Source organism: Onychostoma macrolepis, chromosome 19, assembly GCF_012432095.1.
Source record: "Onychostoma macrolepis isolate SWU-2019 chromosome 19, ASM1243209v1, whole genome shotgun sequence".
NCBI lineage: Eukaryota > Metazoa > Chordata > Actinopteri > Cypriniformes > Cyprinidae > Onychostoma > Onychostoma macrolepis.
Window position 1 is genome coordinate 30,586,299 of NC_081173.1, and position 25,341 is coordinate 30,611,639.

At 36.4% G+C, this 25,341-nt stretch overlaps 1 protein-coding gene across 4 annotated transcripts in view; it reads right to left on the reverse strand.

Annotated features, from left to right (window-relative positions):
- LOC131525943 (RNA-binding motif, single-stranded-interacting protein 3-like) overlaps window positions 1-25,341 on the reverse strand; it is a 62,978-nt gene that overhangs the window by 21,825 nt on the left and 15,812 nt on the right. For 3 of the 4 annotated variants that reach the window (XM_058753957.1, XM_058753954.1, XM_058753956.1), the window contains exons 3-8: window positions 18,197-18,351; window positions 13,838-13,896; window positions 10,030-10,121; window positions 2,482-2,639; window positions 592-671; window positions 29-132 (exon numbers count right to left, since the gene is read on the reverse strand). In XM_058753957.1, the coding sequence (XP_058609940.1) occupies window positions 29-132; window positions 592-671; window positions 2,482-2,639; window positions 10,030-10,121; window positions 13,838-13,896; window positions 18,197-18,351 (648 nt within the window). The remainder of the gene's footprint in view (window positions 1-28; window positions 133-591; window positions 672-2,481; window positions 2,640-10,029; window positions 10,122-13,837; window positions 13,897-18,196; window positions 18,352-25,341) is intronic. The other variant, XM_058753955.1, reaches the window with a different exon arrangement.

The following is a 25,341-nucleotide window of genomic DNA, read 5'->3' on the forward strand; positions in this document are numbered from 1 at the left end:
CTCTGTGTGTGTGTGTGTGTGATCTTACCTCTCCTTCCCTCCACGCTCGGCCGTTCTGTGGATATTTACTCAGAGTTTGTCTCTTCTTCTGACCTCCGTCAGCAAACTTACACAGCAGCGGCTCTGACGGACCTACAGACAAACACCAGAGACAGAGACTGAAACTACAGCAAACACACACACATCTCTCCATCTGTCCATTTCACTACTACAGCTACACACAGAATAGACAGATAATTAGACAAGAAAGAAAGAAAGAAGCTAGACAGACAGACAGAACGATAGAATGATAGAACGATAGATAGATAGATAGATAGATAGATAGATAGATAGATAGATAGATAGATAGATAGAACGATAGATAGATAGATAGATAGATAGATAGATAGATAGATAGATAGATAGATAGATAGATAGATAGATTTTTAGCTCTCATTTCTCTTAACAAAGCTTACGAGAAGCCTGAGACAAAGCTGACACTTTTATGAAACCAAGCACTTCATGAGCAATTAAAGATCTTAGCAATATCACCAAAACAGGGTGCTGAGTGTTTCTCTGTTTGTAGAGAACTGAGAGCGCTCACAGCTCTACCTGGGGTTCCTGCTGCTGTCTTGAGATATTTCCCATTGAAATGCTGTATGACAACTTCACATTTCTCTGTGGACTCCATCCTGAAGAACAACACACACACAACTGGAATAAAACACACACAAATGCAAGCAAAACCACAGCAGGGAAACAGCATTGCATCGTTTCAAAGGTTTTAAAAGACTTACAGTAGAGCATTGATTTCATTAGATGGCCTGTGTGATTTTAAAAAAATCTTTTTTAAACAAGAATTTGCACATTAATTCCAGTGTTTACAATTAAAATAAAAAATAAATAAAGCATAAATAAAATAAATAAATTAAATGAAATGAATGCATCTGTGTACACTGTAAAACCTGACAAGTTAGGGTAACTCAAATCGTTTGAGGAAACTGATTGCCTTAAAATGTTAAGTTTTTAAAACTAACAGTTATGAGTGCTCTGAACTTATTTCAGTTGAGTTCACTAAAATAAGATATACATTGCAGTTAAGTAATTAAGTGATTAATTAAGTGCTGATTGAGCATTAGTGATGAACACCTGCTGTTAACAAACACAATCACTGACAGAAAGAGAAACATGCATTGCAGCATGATTTTTTTTTTTTTTTTAATGTTTAAGGCAATCGGTTTACTCAAACGGTTTGAGTTACCCTAACTTGTTGGGTTTTACAGTGTATGTTTTAGACCTTGAAATGTTTATTGGCACAGTGATAACACTGAGAAAACAAAAATAATACTTGTTTAAAATAATAATAATAACAAATGGTTATTCAAATCAGTATATGTTTTAGACATTACAATGTGGTTTATTAGCACAAATATAAACAAATATAAATTCACATTGGGTATTATATAAAAATACTAATTATAAATAATTAAAAAAACAAATAAAATTATAATAAACTATAATAATAATAAAATAACAACAAAAATAATAATACAATCAGAAAAACAATACAAATTATAAATTAGCACAGATATGTAACTGTTAGGAAATAATATACCGTATTGTCCCGAATATAAGACGACCCTGATTATAAGACGACCCCCCTTTTTCCAGATGTACCTTTTGGAAAAAGGCTTATTGAAAACCAAATCTTGTTTTTTTTTCTCTCTCTGTAAAACATTTTTTCTTAAATTATTTTCAAACTGCATATTTTTCCTATTTTAATTTTTGTTTTGAAAGTATGGTAAATACTGGTAAAATGTACCAACAATGACATTGAAAATATACACTTTTTGATATACCATTGAAATAACAGGTAGCCCATCTGAATTATATAACATTTAAGCTATCCATCTCAATTTTCAATTTTATTAACAGTAGAAGTGAAATCTTATTGTAGTCTTCAAGTTTGTTCCCATCAGGCTAACATGACAGTCACGACATATTACATATTTCATGGCACACTCGTTTTATGCGTTGTTGGCGCCACCTATTGTTGTGGGTGTATTACTGACATGTCAAAGTCTAGACCCTGAATATAAGACGACCGCGTTTTTTCAGATGTATTTCCAAGAAAAAAACATTGTCTTATATTCGGGTCAATACGGTAATATAATATAAATCTATACATACAATTGTTATTTAAATCTGCATATGTTTTAGATTTTACAACATACTCATTAATATAAATAACTATAAATTCACACTGAGTTTTATTACACAGTCTTTATAAAATCCAGAACATGACCCTGTCTGCACAAAAAACATTGTGTCCTGAGGCTCTGAATATTAATAGTTCGTAACAATCATAAGCTGCAGCTGTTGAAATGAAGAGGACTTTTGTTGACCCTCATTAGCACAGAATAAATCAGCACATACACTTGACTTCTCTAAAGTCTGTTAAACACTCAATGTAATGAGGGTTTGATATGTGAACACACACACCTGGCGAAGCCGACACCTCTGCTTGCGCCGCTGGAGTCCCGTAAGATCCGCGTGGAGATCACGTGACCGAAGGGTTTGAGCAGCGTCTCTAGCTCCTGGTCCTCCACAGAGACGGGTAGATTAGACAGGTACAGGTTAGTGGGGTCCTGCTCCTGCTGCTACAGACAAACACACACACACACACACACACAGATCCGTCAGGTTACTCACACACTTCAATCTACAGGGCTCTCGAGTCCCACGCATTCACTGTGAAACACATGCATTTCAAGCAGTTCACACGCTACACCTTGTATTTCTCACACTGAGAAGTAAGGGACACTTGTCCCGCTATGCACAATTAATGGTCGAGGCGCAGGAATCCGGAGGGAAGTTCTCTGCCAAGGTCATAGATGTACAACACAATACAACACAAATTTTATTTCTATAGCACATTTAAAACAACTGCTGTTGACCAAAGTGCTTTCCAGTGTCATTAATAGGACCCTATGAAATCCGTTTTATTTTTTTCCAAATACCGTTTTTTCCGTTTAAATTTTTCTGGATTCGGTTTTATTCCATTTTAATATTTCTCGACTCCTTTCTAATGATTAAATTCAATTTTATTAATCAATAAGCATGTCTAATTAATTCAAATCTTGAAACTTATACCATTTCACATCAATTTATTGAAGGTTTTATAAAAATGCATGCTCAGGGCTCTATGAAATGTTTTATTTTTTCCTCTCCATATGTTTTATTGTTATTAAATTCTGTGTTGTAGCATGTCTAATTGTTTGAATGCATAAAACTTATTTTATTCAAATTTATTGTTAAAATAGCCTTATGAAATGTTTTTTTTTTTTCCTCATATATTCTGTGCTGTTGTGTATTTCAATTTTTCTGGTTATCAAATGTAAGCATAAAATTTGAATTTTATTTATCTTTTAATTATTTAAAATTAAGCAAACTATTTTTTGGCAAACAAAGGGGATTTATTATTAAAATTAAAACATGGAAGAAATGTTGTGTGATTATTCTCTAAAAATAAAGTTTGATTCATTTTAGTAGTAGTAGTAGTAGTAGTAGTAGTAGTAGTCAATGTACATTCTACTGAACAATAGCAATATATTCCTGGCACAATGTCTTTAAGTTAAACTGGACTTTTATTTTGACGGGTTGCAGTAAATACCTTTACAGTTCTGTGTGTATATGATATGACGCTAATTTTACTCAAATGAAACGGTAAAATGCTCATGAAGTGACTCTCAGAGCAGTTCTGGAGATGTTGTTCATGTATTTATGTCCTCGTTTAGCGAGACGGCAGACGCTGCTTGTGTAGTAAACAAAACCGCGCGTCTGCACCATTCATTCACACAGAAACACGTAAAACATGCAGCTTTTTATTTATTTTTATTTTTGGCCTCTTAATATTTACAGATACTCCATATTGCAATTTGATTTAAGTGTAATGACATACGTTTGATTAATTAATTCAAAATTTGACAAATTCCGTGACATTCTGCATTATACAGTAAATTCACTTTTATGACTCCACATGGCAGAAACCATAGGGCCTTACATTAAATACAGTCACAAAAAAAAATAAAAATAAACATTAAAAGTTCAATCCTGCAATTTAATCAACTCTAAAAGTTATACTAAAAAGACACGATTTCAATCTAGTCTTAAAAGCATCCTCAGATGGGAAAGATTTAATATGCACTGGAAGAGGGACCAGCACTGAGAAAGCCCTATCACCCTTTGATTTTAATCTGGTTTTAGGAACATGAAGAATCATCTGACTCAAAGATCTCATATTGGAAGTAAACCTATGGGCGAGATTTCCGGTTCATTAGCCGCTGTAGGGAAATAAAGAGAAGAATAACAACGTGCAGTAAACGGTAAAACTGTTTGCATTACAAACCAGTGAGTTCATAATTAAGATAATACACTAAAATAATATGGTAAGACACACCAATTTGCAGTATTACGCAGGAAAACGAGTGGTTTTGTACAGTTAAAAATAGCTGGAAGCAAATGAGACTGGAAGCCAGACCCATCAAATTTGCAAATGGCCACGCCCATTTTTACGTGAAGAATAAGGTGGATATTTAGGGGCAATGCCTTGCAACGCTTTAAAAAAACATCAACAAAACCTTAAAGCTGCAGTCCGTAACTTTTTTGGTTAAAAATGATCTGAAATCAATATTTGAGCAAGTACATAACCAGCCAGTTTTCAAAGCTATCGCCTTACTTCAGCCCGATTCACAATGGTTAGCTTATAATAATGTTTTCTAACTTGAGTGGTACAGGTAGGTTTTCGCGGGAAATTTGAGCATGCTGCCGCATCATTACGTCACGTCTGTAAACATAAAGATTGAGTCCCGGCTACTAGGCTATCGCACTTGAGGATCCTGCGGATCGTTTATAGCCTTTTCTCACAGCAGCATCATTTTGATGGCGGATTGTGATCCAGAGAGGATTATGTGTTTATGAAACACATGTGAATGAAATGAAATTATATTCCAGTTTTAAATATGCTTCTGATTACAGATAGCCTGGGTTTACACAAGATTTGTATTTTAAAGAAAACCAGTTCAAAGGGAGCATCATTTGCTTTTTGGGTTAAAATAATTTCTTAATATGAAATTCGAATGGTACGACAATTAGTTATTAGACTGTACAGAAATTGAAATCTACACACTATACTCAGTCACGCAATGCCGATGTTGTTAACATTAATAATTCGAGAATAAAGTATAACAATAATAATAATTTGCACGGTTTGATGTGATATGAGCTAACCGATCTTTAGATTAAATCACCACTGGTAGCGCAATTTATGGTAATGCTATTTTCCTCAGTTGGTCAGAACAAACGTGGCAGACTTGTTACTTACTTGTTCAGATGGCAATATATGGTGAAAATTCTTATTTGGGTCATGTATTCCAAGACATAGGCTAGAATCTGTGATTGTGAAGTACAGTAAATATCCACACCGGTGCGTGGCTGACAGCTACACATTCACCTCAAAACATTAGATTCATCCGCGCTGGTGCCGTGCTGGAGCACAGCCCATGCAAGCGAGATAATTCCACAAGCAGCTGCAATTCCAGGTTTTCAAACAGAGATGGCGACAAAGAGGCAAAACTTACAGACTGCAGCTTTAAATTCAATTCTAAATTTTACTGGCAACCAGTGTAAAGAAACCAAAACTGGGGTAATTCTCTCTCTCTTCTTTGTGCGAGTCAAATGTCTGGCAGCAGCATTTTGTACTAATTGAAGACGAGATAACTGACCCTATGAAATACCTATATTTACAGAATTATAGTAATCAATGCATGAAGATGCAAAAGCATGAATAACGGTCTCCCAGTCCTTAAAAGAAAGAAATGATTTCAGTTTAGAAATAATTCTAAAGAGTTGATAAAACGCAGCCTTCACAACACTAGTAACCTGTTTATCTAAAACTAAAGCTGAATCCATTATAACACCCAAATTCTGAAACACTTATCTTCATAGAGGCCAACCTTCTTCCTTGGAAGCAGAATTAGAATGTTAAATGTTAGAATGGCAAATTAAAATACTGTTTCCACGTAAATTACGTGATCCCACTGCAAGCACGTTTATTACCAAGAAACATGGCTGCGCACACAGAGCTGAAAGAGTAAGATCCAATGAATACTGTAGGTAACCCTTCATTTTTATTTTTTTTTTGCATTTTGATTTAATGATTCCTTGACGAAATCGCTTGCCTGTGAAAAGATATTGAGAGCTGATGTTGAGGAATATAGTCAAAAACTCTCCAACTGCTTTGCAACCAGTAGCTTTGACTTAGCTTTGGCTACTGAAACGCAACAATCACACTGCGTTTTTATATCACTTTTGCATTTGTTAACACTATTGGGTAGGTTTAGGGTTGGGTCTGGTGTATGGGATATTTCCAACACGATAAAGCATTAAATTTTAGCGACACTCATCGGATATTCGAATTATGAACCAACGCAATACGTACCCAGTGCTGCAGAAATGTATTTAGATGTATTTAGCATGTATTTCGAATGAGCCTGGGTTGTCAATATGATTGTGTTGGAAAGATGGCGTGACTGGCACAGGAAACACTGGCAGTGTGTGCGTGCGTGCGTGCGTGCGTGCGTGTGTGTGTGTGTGTGTGTGTGTTTCATCCTGTTGTGTAAACACATGCTCGGTCTCCATACATACGGGCTTTCAGACGCTCAGATTTGTGTGTCTGTGTGTGTCTGTTGTTGAATATGATGTAATGTAATAATGAATCTGAGCATGAGAGCAGCGACTGAAATCTACTCTAATCAAAGGTTAATGTGAGTTTAAACGCTCAATCTCATCTCTCCTCGTTTAATTTCCTCTCATTCTCGCTCTCTGTTAAACTCTCTGTGTTCTTCTCATGAAGAGACGCTTCTGTAAACAGCACCTTTAGAAACCTCTACATCTTTCACTGTCTCAGATTAGACTCTCAGTTACCCAGAAGCCCTTGCAGCTGTAATTACACTAATTGGAGTCAGACGGCAACAGTTAATTAGAGGAATGCAGATGAAGCATAAAACACATTTATACTCCACACTATATTTTTACTGTCTAGCAGAGTCTTTACTACTGAGACTCACTAATTACTTGTATGAGGAAAAATAACTGTCTCAGCTTTACAATCAATGCAAAATACTTCAGTATAGTTATGGTTTAGAAGCTCACACTACTTGCTGATTGTTTACAGTGTGTTACAGTGATGCATAATTCACACAGAGCATCATGGGAATAAATATAAATCTCTATTCCTATGAAAAACAGCACAGCCACAGGCGTAATGAACGCCGGATCATCCTGCCATTCCAGGTGATCGAGGAAATTTACATTCGATTAGCATCTCATTATCATATGATTAGTGAACCGACTGAATCACACCTGAGAATAGTGCAGAAAAAGACCATATGAAATCAGAACAGGCTCTATTTTTCATGCATGTTCCTGGTCTAACTGTGAATGATTTATCAGGCCCTATCAAAATTTCAGTTAACCTCGATAAAATTGTGACAGAAATATATCACTATTGAACAGTAAAATGTAATACCAATCTAACTACTACTAATAAAATAATTATTTAAACTTTATTTTTTAAAGGAATAAAGTTTGATTTTTAGTTTCTTCCTTGTTCTAATAACAGTAACGTTGTACAGAAATTTTCATTTGATTAAAAGGTTCAATCAATCGTTAACATTTTATGCCTTAATTTGATTACACAACAATTTCTGAAAATAAAAAAATATATATATTATTTTAATAAATAAATAAAGGTTTTTTTTTTTATGACTTTGATTGATCAATCATTCTTTTTGAATAATAACGTTAACCATTAAAATGGAATCCAGGAAAATTCAAACAAAACAATTTGGTAAAAATAAATAAATAAATAATAATAAAATAAAATGGAATTTGAGAAAATCAAATGCATTTCATAGGGCCCTGAAAATTTCATTTTTATTAAACATGTAAATAAATTGTTGTTAAATTGAGTTCATGTTTTCAATAAATTATTAAAACAGAGTTCAGAAATGGAATTTGGGATAAAATACATTTTATTTCGTAGGGCCCTAAAAATGGCATTTTTATTAAACTTTTAAAATTGTTGTATGATTTCAATACATTAGGCATGCTTTTTACTTAATAAAGGTAACTTTTTTAACTTGCTAAACTAAAATGAAAAAAAAAAAAAAAGGAATCCAGAAAAAATTAAATGTAAAAAACGGAATTCGGAAAAAAAATAAATAAAATAAATTTAATTTTGGGCGAAAATAAGACTGATTTCATAGGCCCTAGACTTATAAGTGTACATTTTTCTAAAGAAAAAAAAAATCTTTCAAAGTTAATAACTTTCTCCAATTCCCAACAAGTTTTCTTTTCCCCTGATGTCAACTGGCTCAGGTACAGACGGTGAGTTCTGAAGGGCAAACAGAGGGAGTTGTGGGTACCAGAGGAGACAGATGCATTATGGGACGGTTCCCCTGCCTCGCTGGTCTAATTACAGCTCAAGCACAGTTTGAGGCCAAATACTCTCAGAATCATCAGACTGTGTTTACATACGGCAGATTCTGAGCACATTAAAGCATTGTTTACATGAGCGCCACATCCATCACAAACTAAAGCTCTGCGTGTGAAGAGACAGCGTGAGAACCAGAGCTCAGCTCCTCAGATGCGTTTAGAGACTCACGTCAACTGTGTGTCAGGAATCTCTCAGACAAACTAATTAACACCCGACTCGCCTGTCAAACACTAACGAGAGACAGAGAGAGAGGAAGTGCAGTGTTTATTACGCTCACAGTGGAGGCACTTCACATGAATATTGAACAACCGTGACTTAAGCTAGTAGGAAAAAAATTTAAAATACTAATTTTCAACAACCAAAAAATAAAACCATAAAACAATTTGCTACATGAAATAAGCATAAACTGAAATAAAATTAAATACAAAAACATACTTAATTATTTCAACTAGTTGCCAAGGCAACATTTCTCATTTTCATTTAGTTTAACTTGATCTACAAAAAAATTAAAAATAAATAACAAAAAAAAAAAAGTTAAAAATCATAATAAAAATGGCAAAATAAAAAACTAAATTACTAAAAATTTATAAAAAACATTATAAAAACTATAATAGTATCTCAGTGACACTAAAATAGCACGGTAAACAACTAGCTTTTATCCAGGGACACTGCATTCATGTTATACATGTTATATAATATCAGTTCATGCAAACCCATGAACCTGACGCTGCTGTATGAAAAATATCCATTTTCAAACACATCAAATGTGTAGAAAAAAAAGTGCAGATTGACATTCAACATTTTCTAAAGCTCAAGCGCCTATTTCGTTGACTGTTTAAAAGTTTGTATCATATTCATGGAAAGGTCCAGGAAATGTAAAAACCTTTTGAAAGAAATCTTCAAAAAATTTCATATTTTACTCAGCAAGGATGCATTAAAATGATCAAAAATGGGAGTAAAGACATTTATAATGTTATTAAATACTTCTATTTCAAATAAATGTTGTTCTTTTGGACTTTCTATTCATCAGAGAATCCTGAAAAAATAAAATGCATCACAGTTCCCATTAAAATATTCAGCAGCACAACTGTTTTCAACATTGATAATAATCAGAAATGTTTCTCGAGCAGCAAATCAGCATATTAGAATGATTTCTGAAGATCATGTGACACTGAAGACTGCAGTAATGATGCTGGAAATTCAGCTGTGCATCACAGAAATCACATAGAAAACAGCTATTTGAAATTGTAATATTTCACTATGTTTACTGTATTTTGATCAAATAAATACAGCCTTGGTGAGCAGAAGAGACTTCATGTATCTGTTACATAATGAAAGACATTCACTTGCTCTAAAGGAGAAAAGAGCAGTTTAAGCACACTCACTCTGACTCATCAGTGACTCACGTTCAGTGACTCAAACTTTAAATATTCATATGGGTCATATGCAGTTTAAACAGCTGTGAGGATCATGAAGGGATGAAGATGTCTTACCTTTGCCATCTGCGCCTGCACACCGGCGGCCTTCAGAGACGAGACGGCCTCCTGCGCTGCTGCAGGACAGTCAAAGTCCACGAAACCATAACCTACAGACACGGCACAACATTAATGTGACGTCACATCACCAGCGTTATCAGGCCTAGTCTACTTATTTAACCAAAAAAAAAAAACATTTGTAAAGCAACCAACCACAGGTCACTGGGTGAATCTGATAAAAATAAATAAATAAATGCATTCACCAACGTCACAAATCATTCAAAAATCAACATAAATAACAAAACAATATAACATCCAACTTATTTTAAATCCACAAAGGTAAGATGTCTTTTTGGGATGTTTCATACATTAAGCATTAAAACACAACACTAACTACAAAACATACATATGATGATTAGCAATGTGCACAAATCTGAAGTGACGCCAATTATCATTACTAAACATTGATCGGTTATGATAATGCATGACGGGTTTTTGCTGAATTCAATTTTTTTAACATTTTAGACAGGCTCTTTAGAAATAACTTGTTTAAAATACACAGCACTTTAAAAAAGCATGACGTCAAAAGCTAAACCAGTCACAACTAAAACTTAGTGAGATTTTATTATGATTATTACTGCAATCTGGAGGAAACTCAGAAGTACAGACTCCGAGGTGATTTTCATCGATCTGATCAGCAAATCTTCAAAAACAACTGCGATACAATAAGACAATGCCAAATCTGTCCTTGAAGTATTTGAGAACTTTTATGATTTTTTTTTTTTTTTTTTCAAGAAATGTATTTAGGAACATTCTTACAAACTTCTTGGAATTTATATTTAGAAATTTAGGTAAATATAAATAACTAACAGATTTCACCAAACTTCTCCCAATTGATTGATTACATTAAGAATTGCAAAAAATTTTTGAATTAACTAATTAAATATGCACACTTACATTTCCAGAAACTAATTCTGAACTTTTGATAAAGTCAGGTTCAGAATTTTTGTTTGTTTTTGTTGACATGCTGGAGTTAAAGGCTTTTACTGAGGGGATTTTAGATTTCTCTTTTTATCACTCCATAAATAAAAAAATACTGTCAACAACCAGAGAAAATAAAATGTTGCTTAAAATCAAGCAAATGATGCATTGAGAAACCCTACAGTAAAACCCTTCAGAATATAGATAGGAATAAAACGAAGTTTTGGTGCAAGTGTGTGCTGTTGAATCACTGTAAAAAGTGATAAGTTGACTTAACTTAAAAAAAAATGAGGAAACCCGTTGCCTTAAAATTATTAAGTAAATAATAATAATAATAAAAAAAAAAAAGTTAAGGGAACTTGACTATTCACTTAACTTATTTTTTTAATTATCATTTACTTAAAAATTTTAAGGCAATGGGTTTCCTCAATTTTTTTAAGTTAAGTCAACTTATCACGTTTTACAGTGATGGAGAAAAAAAAAACATTTGAAGATTGATCGACATTGAAATCTATAAACGCAAATAGAACCAAAATCACACTTAAATATATATTTTGGATGTTTCTTTCATCTAAAGATGAACGGCATGTCATGAAAAGCCAAATAGACTACAACCTAAAAAAAACTGACTACACTCTTAAAAATAAAGCTTCCAAAAGGCTGTTTTTGCAGTGATTCCATAGAAAAACCTGGTTCCCCAAAGAACCTTTCAGTGAACCGTTCCTAAAAGAAGCTTTTTGAAGAACATTTGAAAAATCTTGAAACATCTTTTTTGACTATAAAGAACTTTGAAAGTTTCCATGGATGTTCAAGGTTCTTCATATAACCATTGATGCCAATAAAGAACCTTTATTTTTAAGTTTAAACAATGGTTTTGCCTGTTGTGTCTAGCCTTAAGAAGATTTTGGAGAATCCTTGAGCGGATCATGTCTAAATGCAGTCAATCTTTGTTACCCACATTCAGGAGGACCAAGACCCATCAGAATCTGCTCCACTGCACTTTTCAAAGATAGGAAAAGAAAATGAGATAAACTAAATGTGTTTTTCATTATCACACCACCAGCGTTTGAGAAACACCTGAAGGCCCTCAGGAATAATCTTGCATTAAACCCTTCGTTTCCATGGCAACAACCCTTCGACTTCACTTTCCTCTTTAGCGTTCCCCATTTTTCCTGACCTCATCCATCAGCGTGAGAGCCGAGAGGAAACCCGCAAACCTGATTAATGAGTTATGAGATATTTATGAGCGATCGCTCTTTCCCACAATCCCTCACTCGTCCTTTATTTTCCGTCACACCTTCATTCTCAGGGCTGTATCAGCAGATAAGGGTCACACCGGTGTTAATTAAAATTTCATGGCAGATTAAATGAGTACACACACACACACACACACACACAGAGTCTTTGGATTAAAGCCCGACAGCGGCGGCCTGTTATCCAGGAGAGATGAAGGTTTAATTAGAGAGAAAATAGGTTAGACGACCCTCTTCACAGATCAAATCCTCAAATCCTTCCTCACGGACACGCTAGGAAAAAAAAATCATACAAGCAGAAAGTTTTAAGAGAGAAACATTTGAGAAAAAGATTTGTAGAAGGGCTAGTTAATAAGAAACCGGGGTTAGCTGGAATTGTGAAGCATGTCACGCATATTATCGGCATGCATACTAGCTCTAAAGTATGCAGTATGTATAATGTGCACAATATGCACATTTTCTGTATGTTCAGACAGAATTTGCCAAAATGTGCAGAATAAAATTAGAGCACACTGTATACTGTATTCATCAATTGCAATGCAAGGTTATATTCAGCATTTCTTTATTGCTAAACATGCTGATTTTTTCACACAATCCAGAATAAAACTGCTAAAGTGTATTTATTTGCTCTACAATAAATAAGAGTCACTTGCTCAATTAAAATGCATGTGTCGACATCTACCGTTTGCAATTTAAATGTTTATCATACTATACTGCATGCTATTTCACATACTGTTTTATAATAAAGTAGAAAATAAAACACTAAAGTTTATTAGAGTGTGTTGTACAAGAAAATACCATTTTAAACTTTTATACTTCAAAATGCCATGTTTAATTTCTTCATAATTATTTGTGAAACTGACTAGCAATTTCTGAGTGAAGATTGTTTCCAAAACACTTATAATGAAGGTTTCACAAACTCTGATGATAAAAAGCCAAAAAAAACCATCACATTAAAGAAGATATATTCAGGAGTAATGAACCAGTACATTTAAATTTTGTTTGTACTAAACTTTGTTGTGTTTGTCATTTTTCTTTCATTTTTCTGTTTTGTTATTTTACTTTATTATATTATATTTAAGCTAAATGAAAATGAGAAATGTTGCCCTTGCAAGTAGCTGAAATAAAAAAAAAGTTTAATGTTCTTTTTTTATATATTTTATATTCAGTTAAATTGTATTTTATTTACAACTTTTTTTAAAGGATTTAATTACCTAATAACCCTGATTCACACAGAACATATTCAAGCAAGAGCACATCATCATAAAATCTCAAAATTCATGCTGCGAGATGCTGAAGAAACAGATAAAACATCCCTTCAATAACAAAACTGACAGATGATCAATCATAAACATCTGCACATAAGTGAGAGCTACAGATGATCATGAACATCTCTCTCAGCAGACAGTAAACGCACCGCTGAAGATGATGATGATGAATGTGTTTGACAGACTTCAGCTCTTCAGTCACTGTCTCTGAAGCTCAAACACTAAATATATTAAAACTAAAACAACCAGATGAACCCCATTCCTAGTTCAATTGCCACAAGTGGTTTATCGTTATATAATAAAAGCATAAAAGCATGTGTTTACCTTTGCACTGGTTTGTGTTCTTGTCCAGGATGGCCTTAGTAGACACAATTTTCCCATAGCTGTGAGGATAGAAACGATAAACATAACCAGACATTTAAAAAAACATCGATCCAAAAACATCACGAGTATTTTTATACAGTTTACACATGTGCATATACAGTTTATACCTGAGATTTTGTTTGTATATTATTTTTGTGTAGTGGCAGTTCTCATTCGTGTTATTTTAGTATTTATATTATAGTTTTTGTTAACATTTTATTTGTATATTTTCTGTTTATTGCTTTAATTTTAGTTTTAGCCATTTTCATTAAATCATTTTTATCATTAATATATTATATCATCATTATTATTATTTTTTTTTAAATATGTCTATATGTGTTTATTAATTTATATATTTATTCATTTTAGTTTATTTAGTTTTAGTTATTTCAATATTAACTATAAATGAAAATGAGAAACATTGCCATGGAAACTAGATGGATTTTATTTTTTTTTTAATTAACATTTATTTTATTTCAAGAAAGATTTTTTATGGTTTTCATTTTAGTTAACTATAATAACCATAGTTGTTACAGGTATCTCGTGCAGGGTTAGTATTTCCAGCTTTATTTGCACATTTATAGGATTTTATTTCTCCCCTGAAATAATTTGTCAATCAAGATTTCTTGCACTCAAAACAGTCAGAAGTAAATTATTTAGTACAACTACAGCAGCTGTTTCCTGCTTTTGTACCATTAAATCACAATCCTGATTGATTTGCTCTTTAACGTGAATAGTAAACGTTGTGTAAATATGGCTGCATTGTTTATGTAGTTCAGTCAGAGAGTTAACTCAGTGTGTGTGTGTGTGTGTGTCGGTCTGTCATCTTTTCTCCAGCAGGGATGATTGTGTCGTTTCCTACAACACACTGGAAACACTGTTTACAGCACAATGTGTGTTTGAGATCAGCTTACACATCTTCAAACTCACTCTTAACTTTTTACTATTTTAAAGTCAGCATGCAATCAAAACTGACCCTATTTTTATTTTTTTATTTTTTTATTTTTTATGCATGTTACAGGTTTTATTATGAATGATTCATGTGAATGACTTTTTATACTCATTTTGACAATTTTAAGTCCAAATATCTATCACGATATACAGTATACTCACTTGACGTCATCTACAATCGTGTTCAAATCGAACTATTTCATTATTTCACAATACAATCACAATCTTTACCTAAAACTAAATTATTGAAAGATTTTTCGTAATTGAAATAAAAGCTGAAATTAAAGAAAAAAGTAATATTAGATAAAAAAAAAATTAAAATTAATTTAAATTAATTAAAAAGTAAAGTTAAAAGTAACAACAGATAAACTAAAATGTAAATTAAAACTATAATATAACATTATATAATAAATAATATGGAGCTGTAAAAATATATTAAACTAAAATTATTAAACAGTTTTCTTATTTCATAACTGAAATAAAAGCTGAAATAAAAAAGTAACATTAACAAAAGTTAAAATTTAAAGTTAAAAGTAGCATTAGATAAACTAAATATAATTAAGAAAAGTAATAATATAACATTAGATAAAAATAAATTATATTAAAAACTAAAAGTAAAAGATAACTGTAAAATTATATTGGTAACACTTTACAATAAGGTTCATTAGTTAACTACATTAGTTAACATGAACTAATAATAAACTGCACTTATACAGCGTTTATTATTCTTTGTTAATGTTAATTTCAACATTTACTAATACATTATTAAAATCTTGTTAACATTAGTTAATGCACTGTGAGCTAACATGAACTAACAATGAACATCTGTATTTTTATTATCTAACGTTAGCGAAGATTAGTAAATACAGTAACAAATGTATTGCTCATGGTTAGTTCGTGTTAGTTAATACATTAACTAATGTTTAACTAATGAACCTTACTGTAAAGTGTTACCATTATATTAAACTATTTTTTTTTCATAATTGAAATAAAAGCTGAAATGTAATAAAACTTGAAATTACAACATTGAATAAAAGTAACACTAATAGTAAAAGTTAAAAGTACGAAAAAGTAAAGTGAATTAAGTAAAACTAAGCAAAAGTTAAAAATAACACAGGATAAAACACAACAACAACAACAACAAATATATATACATATACATATCAAAATCAGAAAAGTTGGCTTGGCAACTAACTGAAATATGCTGAAGCACTAAAATAAATCAAAACTAAAACCAAAGCAAAACTAAAACTGAAAAAATAAATAAATAAAAATAAACCTAAACAATAATATAAACAATACTAAAATAATAATAATAATAATAATAATAATAATAGTGCCAAAAGCACATAAAATAACTAAAATAATTTTTTTTAAATGAAAATATAAAAGGAAAAGCTAATTCGAAATATTGTTAAAATTATAATTGTGAATATCGCAATGTTCTGTCATGATAACACAAAAAACATACCCATCAACATCAGGCTATAGGAAAAATATTTCAAAATGATTGGGTTTGTTGTGTGTGAACATGCCTTTAAGCTCCAAACACACAGCCTGTCCTCATGGGGTGTGTGTGTGTGTGTGCCATAAGCACGTCTCATTACAGACATACTGTTTGTGTCCGCTGGGAAACCGTGTGTGTGTGTGTTCTGTGGGGACAGTGAGACAGTCTTATCTGAGTATCATCACTCTTGGTCTCATTAAAAGTTGAAGAGATAACTTTACCTACACAAATATAACATACAGAACTTCCTGTTTCTATGATCTAAAAATACCGAAGCGTGACATTAGACCCTTTGAAACCGCTGAACCATAATGAAACTGCAGTGAAGCGCTCAGCATTACTGAACACATCCTGTGATTCAATTAAAATCATGTTTGAAATCATGCTTGATGACACACTGGAAACTGCATTGTGGGATACAGTACACAGTGTGCTCTGGTTGTATATTATGGAAGCCTGTGTCTGCCACAGAATTTTTCACTCAGAATTGTGAGACAAAATTTAGAATCTAGAGCTTTAAATTTAAAAAATGTGAGAAAAAAAAATCAGAATTGTAAGACGTAAACTGAGAATTGAAAGAAAAAAGACAGAATTGTGAGATGTAAATTCAGACTTACAAGAACATTTTCAGAATTGCACTTAATATGACAGAATTAACTTAATTATGAGGGAAAAAATCAGAATTGCAAGAAAAAATAAGAATTGTGAGACGTACACTCAGAATTGCAAGATATAAACTGAGCATTGAGAGAAAAAAGTCAAAATTGTGAGATGTAAACTCAGAATTAGAAGAATTTCAGAATCACGAGGAAAATCTGAATTGCAAGAAAAACATCTTTATTTTTTTATTCCATTGCAGAGAAAAACAATTCTAAAATGTAAACTCAAAAAACAGAACTGTAAAATGTAAACTCATAATTATAAGGGAAAAAAATCAGAATTGCAAGAAAACAATTGCAAGACATGAACTCAGAATTACAAAAAAAAAAAAATTCTGAATTGCAAGAAAAAAGTCTTTATTTTTTTATTCAATTTCAGAGAAAAACTATTCTAAAATGTAAACTCAAAATTGCAAGAAAAAAAATCTAAATTGTAAAATGTAAACTCATAATTATAAGAAAAAATCAGAAATGCAAGAAAAAACATGCAAGAAAAAAAACAGAATTGTGAGATGTAAACTCAGAACTGATAAATAAAAAAAATTTGAATTGCGATAAAAATTCAGGATGGCAAGATGTAAAGTCATAATTGCAAGAAAAAAGTGAGAATTGTGAGACGTAAACTCAGAATTCAGAAAAGAGTTTACAAGATGTAAACTAGAAATTGTGAGAAAGTCAGATTTCTTAGTTGATCTCTCTCAATTAATAAAATCCCAATTGTAAAATAAAAGGTAATTATCTTTTTTATTCCATGACTGAAACTGCTTCCATATACTGCACATTTTGGCAATGCCGTTCACCTTCAGAGTGTGAAAGCGTGTGTGCGTGTGCGTGTGTACATGTTTTTCTATTCTGGTGGGGACTTAAACCTGAATACACACAGACTCATGGGGACTCGTGTCATGGTGGGGACCTAAATTGAGGTCTCCATGGGTAAACAAGCTAATAAATCACACAGAATTAAGTTTTTTGAAAATCTAAAAATGCCTGTAGTTTCCTGTAAGGGGTAGGTTTAGGTGTAGGGTTGGTGTAGGACAATAGAATATACGGTTTGTACAGTACAAAAAGCATTACGCCTATGGAGAGTCCCCACAAAGATAGCAAACCAGACGTGTGTGTGTGTGTGTGTGTGTGTGTGTGTGTGTGTGTGTGTGTGTGTGTGTGTGTGTGTGTACGTGTGTGTGTACGTGTGTGTGTACTCACGGTTGGCAGAGTTTGATGAGGTCCTGGTCTGTGGTTCCAGGTGGAAGTCCTCGTATGTACAGGTTGGTTTTGCTGAGCTGCTCCACTGCACTCTGACTACAGCTGCTGCTTCCTGGACTGGGCGGGGCCATCGGATGAGGGGGCGGGGCATATGGCTGTTAGACAGAGAGGGGAGTGATTAACCTGAAGGTTCTGAAGAATGTAAGTGTGTGCGATTTAAAGCAGCGCTGCGCAGACTGGTCAGTGTATGACATTAAGAAAATAATAATTAAAAAAAACCCCAGCTCCAATTCACATTTAATGCCATTTTATATTAATTTACCTTTACATTTAGCAGACTTTCAGCCGTTCATCTTACTTTGTGCAACACAGGGTTATTACTGATAACTAAAATAAATACTGTTAAAAAACACTTTTGATAATTAAAGAAAATCTGAAAAAAAAAAAATATTTATGGAAAAATTTAATAAAAATATTATATAGAAATAAACTATTGCCTTGCTAAATAACTGAAATACATTTAAATTAAGTCACTGCAATTAAGAAATAAGCGGAAATAAAACTTACACTGAACTAAAAAATTAATTAAAATAAATTATTCAAATTATATATAAAACACAACCTAATATAAAATGACAACTATAAATACAAATATAAAATATATACACACACATTCATATATATATATATATATATATATATATATATACACACATACATACACATATATACAGTGTTGGGCTAGTTACTCAAAGAATGTAATATATTACTCATTACTAGTTACTCCTTTCAAAAGTAATATTGTTACTTTACTTATTACTTTCTGGCAACAATAATTAGTTACACTACTAGTTCCCTTTCAGTCGGTCACTCCGAGTCACGTCGGATGACCGACAAATTGGGATCTCGCCAGAGAGACCAATCCACTTCGAGTGTAACTAAACGAGCCAATGGACATTGGCATGCGATCATTGCATCCAGCTGCCGCTGATCACAGCGTGAGTATAAGAGGCAGCGGGTGCACCGCATTAATTCATCCTTTTGCTTCGGTGAATCACTGCTGCTCTCCTTTCCTGCGAGCGCGGGCGGGCGTTACAGCGCAGCAGCGGTGGTCGTGGTCTCATGGGAGAGAGAGGAAACGATTCCCGTGAAGACAGTCACACTAGGAGTGTGTGGTGGCCAGCTCCCCTGCGTGCTTCAGCACTTAATAAAGAGCAAATTTCTCTAAAAGAGCAACACGGGTGATCGCGTCTTTTTAAAGATGTCTTATCACCCGTGCGTTTCTGGGTGTGGTCGTTTCCTGGCGCCTCAGGACGGTCACGGTCGCTGCCTCATGTGTCTGGGCATTCAGCAGGCTGAGGAAGCTTTCGTGGATGGTTCATGTTCTTCTTGTGGGGACATGACCATCTCGGAGTTGCATAATAGACTCTTAATAGAAACTGCCTCAAGACTTTATCAGGCAGGACGGCGGTCCCACTGAAACTCTTTCAGAGGCTCCTGGGGCATATGGCTGCAGCTGCAGCGATAGTTCCACTCGGTCTGCTCCATATGAGACCGCTTCAGCACTGGCTCCATGGCCGAGTCCCGAGGTGAGCGTGGAGATGCGGTACTCACCGGGTTCAGATTACACCGGCCTGCCGTAAAACCTTCAGCCCGTGGATAGATCCCTCGTTCCTTCGGGCAGGAGTGCCCCTGGAGCAGGTATCCAGGCATGCTGTGGTATTCACGGATGCCTCGGCTACCGGCTGGGGAGCCACGTACAACGGGCAGGCAGTGTCAGGGGTGTGGACGGGTCCCCAACTTCGTTGGCATATCAATTGCCTCGAGTTGCTGCCAGTACGCCTTGCCTTGAGCCGCCTCAGAGGGCGCCTTCAGGGCAAGGACGTTCTGGTCCGTACGGACAACACTGCGACCGTTGCATATATCAACCAGCAAGGCGGTTAATGCTCCCATCGCATGTCGCAACTCGCCCGCCACCTCCTCCTCTGGAGTCAGAAGCATCTGAGGTCCCTTCGTGCCATCCACATCCCAGGAGTGTTCAATCAGGCGGCCGACGAGCTGTCTCGAGCGGCACTCCCTGGGGAGTGGAGAATCCATCCCCAGGCGGTCCAGCTGATTTGGAATCGGTTCGGAGTTGCTCAGGTAGACCTGTTTGCATCTCCAGAAACCACCCACTACCAGTGGTTCTACTCCCTGTCTGAGGCAACGCTCGGAACGGACGCACTGGCACACAGCTGGCCCCAGGGCCTGCACAAATATGCGTTCCCCCCAGTGAGCCTGCTAGCACAGACACTGTGCAAGATCAGGGAGGACGAGGAGCAGGTCTTGTTAGTGGCTCCATATTGGCCCAACAGGACCTGGTTCCCGGAACTCATGCTCCTCGCGACAGCCCCTCCCTGGCTGATTCCTCTGAGGAAGTATCTGCTTTCTCAGAGACGGGGCACCCTCTGGCACCCGCGTCCAGACTTGTGGAAACTCCATGTGTGATCCCTGGACGGGACGCGGAGGTTCTAGGTGATCTGCCCCAGGAGGTATCTCTCACTATCGCTTCAGCACGAGCACCGTCCACAAGACGGGCTTATACGCTGAAGTGGAACCTGTTCGTCGAATGGTGTTCCTCTCACCGTGAGGACCACCGGAGATGTTCGATCAGAGCCGTGCTTTCCTTTTTGCAACAAGGGTTGGCGCGTAGGCTGTCCCCCTCCACCCTTAAGGTTTATGTTGCTGCTATTTCCACTCACCACGACCCCGTAGAGGGGAGGTCGGTGGGGAAGCATGATCTGGTTGTCAGGTTTCTTAGGGGGGCCAGGAGGTTAAACCCTCCTAGGCCTCCCTCCCTACCCTCTTGGGATTTGGCATTGGTGCTAAGAGCCCTACAAACTGCCCCCTTCGAGCATTTGCGGTCAGTCGAGTTGAAGTTTCTCTCTATGAAAACCATACTCCTGACTGCGTTGGCCTTGATCAAGAGGGTGGGGGACCTGCAGACATTTTCGGTCAACGAATCGTGCAACACTGAGGCCCCGGCCCGGTTATGTGCCCAAGGTTCCTACCACTCCCTTCAGGGACCAGGTAGTGAACCTGCAAGCGCTGCCCCTGGAGGAGGCAGACCCAGCCCTAGCTTTGCTCTGTCCTGTACGTGCACTGCGACAGTACGTGGATAGAACTCAGAGCTTCAGGACCTCAGAACAGCTCTTTATCTGTTACGGAGGACAGCAGAAGGGGAAAGCTGTCTCCAAGCAGGGGATGGCCCACTGGATAGTGGATGCCATCACCTTGGCCTATGAAGCACAAGGTGTGCCTTGCCCGCTCAGGTTGCGTGCTCACTCCACTAGGGGTGTCGCATCATCCTGGGCACTGGCTCGTGGTGCCTTGCTAGCAGACATCTGTAGAGCTGCGGGTTGGGCGACTCCTAACACGTTCGCTAGGTTTTATAACCTACGTGTCGAACCGGTTTCCTCCTGTGTTCTCACCTCAAACGGGTAGTGGCACTGAGAGGCCCGGCTCAGAGTCGGCTTACGCCTAATTCTCCAGAGAGTTCCTTAACCAGGCAAACCCTGTAGAGTCCTCCAGCACTCCGGCGTCCGGATGTGGCGGAGCGTCCGGCGCCAGGCCTTTCAGCCAATGAATTCTTGAAATCTGATGTGAGGCTAGTGCCCATATGAGAGACCCTGCCGGGATCCCATATGTGTATTCCACGGTATGCTTATTAGAGCCGTGTTTCCCCTGGCAGACCACGTTCTGCCATCTCTAATGATGCAGCCTAAGCCATCTCACATGTCTAAATGCCACTTAACCCCCTCGGGGAGGAGGTACTCCGCAGTGTGCCTCTTCCAAACGGAAGGGCACGCTTCCCAGTGTTGTCCAAGTCCTACTGTCTGGGTTGCCCAAGGAACAACAGTAGTTGACCTTCTCTGTGTAGAGCCCGGTCCTATCGTCTGCCTTATAGGAAGGATCAGGAGGCCTACACAGGGCACTGGAAGGGGCAGCTCCTGTGGCGTTTTGGTAGGGATCCCAATTCGTCGGTCATCCAACGTGACTCGGAGTGACCGACTGAAAGGGAACGTCTCGGTTACGTATGTAACCCTCGTTCCCTGAAGAAGGGAACGGAGACGTCACGTCCCGTTGCCACAGTCGCTGTACCACCGCTGAGCGGCCGGGTCACTGGCTCGGCTCCTCAGCGAAAGCATGAATTAATGCGGTGCACCCGCTGCCTTTTATACTCACGCTGTGATCAGCGGCAGCTGGATGCAATGTCCATTGGCTCGTTTAGTTACACTCGAAGTGGATTGGTCTCTCTGGCGAGATCCCAATTCGTCGGTCATCCGACGTGATGTCTCTGTTCCCTTCTTCAGGGACTACATACGTAACCGAGACGTTACATTACTTTTTCTTCTATAATGCAATGTTTCTATCTGCTGATTCTAAGCTTTTCCATATTCAAAGCTTGCCTGCTGCACTGGGGACATCACATGCATCTGCGAGTCGTGAAAATTATGAAAATAAATCTAGAAATAATTTGATTGTTGGATTTTAAATCAGCGGGGTTGAGGCATCAACTGTAACTAAGCTGTTTTATGGATGGTAACTGTAATATTATTACTGAAATCTTATTAGTAATTAGTTACACTACTAGTTACTGCAAAAAGTAATATTATTACAGTAACTAAGTTACTAGTAGCTAGTTACTGCCCAACACGGTATATATATATATATATATATATATATATATATATATATATATATATAGGTGCATCTCAATAAATTAGAATGTCGTGGAAAAGTTCATTTATTTCAGTAATTCAAATCAAATTGTGAAACTCGAGTATTAAATAAATTCAATGAACACAGACTGAAGTAGTTTAAGTCTTTGGTTCTTTTAATTGTGATGATTTTGGCTCACATTTAACAAAAACCCACCAATTCACTGTCTCAACAAATTAGAATATGGTGACATGCCAATCAGCTAATCAACTCAAAACACCTGCAAAGGTTTCCTGAGCCTTCAAAATGGTCTCTCAGTTAGGTTCACTAGGCTACACAATCATGGGGAAGACTGCTGATCTGACAGTTGTCCAGAAGACAATCATTGACACCCTTCACAAGGAGGGTAAGCCACAAACATTCATTGCCAAAGATGCTGGCTGTTCACAGAGTGCTGTATCCAAGCATGTTAACAGAAAGTTGAGTGGAAGGAAAAAGTGTGGAAGAAAAAGATGCACAACCAACCGAGAGAACCGCAGCCTTATGAGGATTGTCAAGCAAAATCGATTCAAGAATTTGGATGAACTTCACAAGGAACGGACTGAGGCTGGGGTCAAGGCATCAAGAGCCACCACACAAAGACGTGTCAAGAAATATGGCTACAGTTGTCGTATTCGTCTTGTTAAGCCACTCCTGAACCACAGACAACGTCAGAGGTGTCTTACCTGGGCTAAGGAGAAGAAGAACTGGACTGTTGCCCAGTGATCCAAAGTCCTCTTTTCACATGAGAACAAGTTTTGTATTTCATTTGGAAACCGAGGTCCTAGAGTCTGGAGGAAGGGTGGAGAAGCTCATAGCCCAAGTTGCTTGAAGTCCAGTGTTAAGTTTCCACAGTCTGTGATGATTTGGGGTGCAATGTCATCTGCTGGTGTCGGTCCATTGTGTTTTTTGAAAACCAAAGTCACTGCACCCGTTTACCAAGAAATTGTGGAGCACTTCATGCTTCCTTCTGCTGACCAGCTTTTTAAAGATGCTGATTTCATTTTCCAGCAGGATTTGGCACCTGCCCACACTGCCAAAAGCACCAAAAGTTGGTTAAATGACCATGGTGTTGGTGTGCTTGACTGGCCAGCAAACTCACCTGACCTGAACCCTATAGAGAATCTATGGGGTATTGTCAAGAGGAAAATGAGAAGCAAGAGACCAAAAAATCAGGCCCGGTTCTGGGATTGCGTGACTGGGGGGGCATTTCGAAAACTTGATGGGGCAGCATTATTTTACGGGGTGGGGGGTGCTATAATGACAAACAAATACAACTCATCATATACACTATAAATACTTTAAAAGACAGACATGTAGATGTTTGTGGAAGATGTTTTCTCTGTTTTGGCGGGATGATCGTTTTTAAATCATACCCTATTGCATCAAAATTTGTTAATAGGCCCACTGTACTATAGTTTGGGGTGGATAATTTTATCAGTTGTTTATTATTCATGCAACAATGTATTACTGTTATAGCTTTTATTAATAACCATTGCTATATAGCTGATAACTTTGTCTAGTGCTCTTATGAATGTTTATTACATGATTTGTGAATATTTAACTACTATACTGAATGACATAGCATAGACTTCTTCATGGCGCTAGTGTTTGCTTATTTCATTTCATTATGTAACCTGTTGTACAGATCTGTGTAGTGTTAAATTCTGTTTTTGACAGTGTTGATAACGTTTCTGACAGATAATATCATGATATTCCCTTACCGAATGTCATATCCTGTCAGCAATAACCTGTCCATAGGCTTTGAACATTTCACATGAAATTCTGTCAGTGTGGGGGAGCTGAAGAAAAATACAGCTGCGCTATATCTCTGGTCATTTAAATTTAAAATTTAATGTTTAGATTTTTCTTTTTTAAGTATTCAGTGGATGATCAAGGGGCACAAGAAGAATCTGGAGGGGCACAAGGAGAATCTGGGGGGGCATTGCCCCCCCTAGCCCCCCCTTAGACCCAGCCCTGCAAAAAATGCAGATGAGCTGAAGGCCACTGTCAAAGAAACCTGGGCTTCCATACCACCTCAGCAGTGCCACAAACTGATCGACTCCATGCCACGCCGAATTGAGGCAGTAATTAAAGCAAAAGGAGCCCCTACCAAGTATTGAGTACATATACAGTACATGAACATACTTTCCAGAAGGCCAACAATTCACTAAAAATGCTTTTTTTATTGGTCTTATGAAGTATTCTAATTTGTTGAGATGGTTTTTGTTAAATGTGAGCCAAAATCATCACAATTAAAAGAACCAAAGACTTAAACTACTTCAGTCTGTGTGCATTGAATTTATTTTATACAAGAGTTTCACAATTTGAGTTGAATTACTGAAATAAATGAACTTTTCCACGACATTCTAATTTATTGAGATGCACCTGTATATGCATGTGTG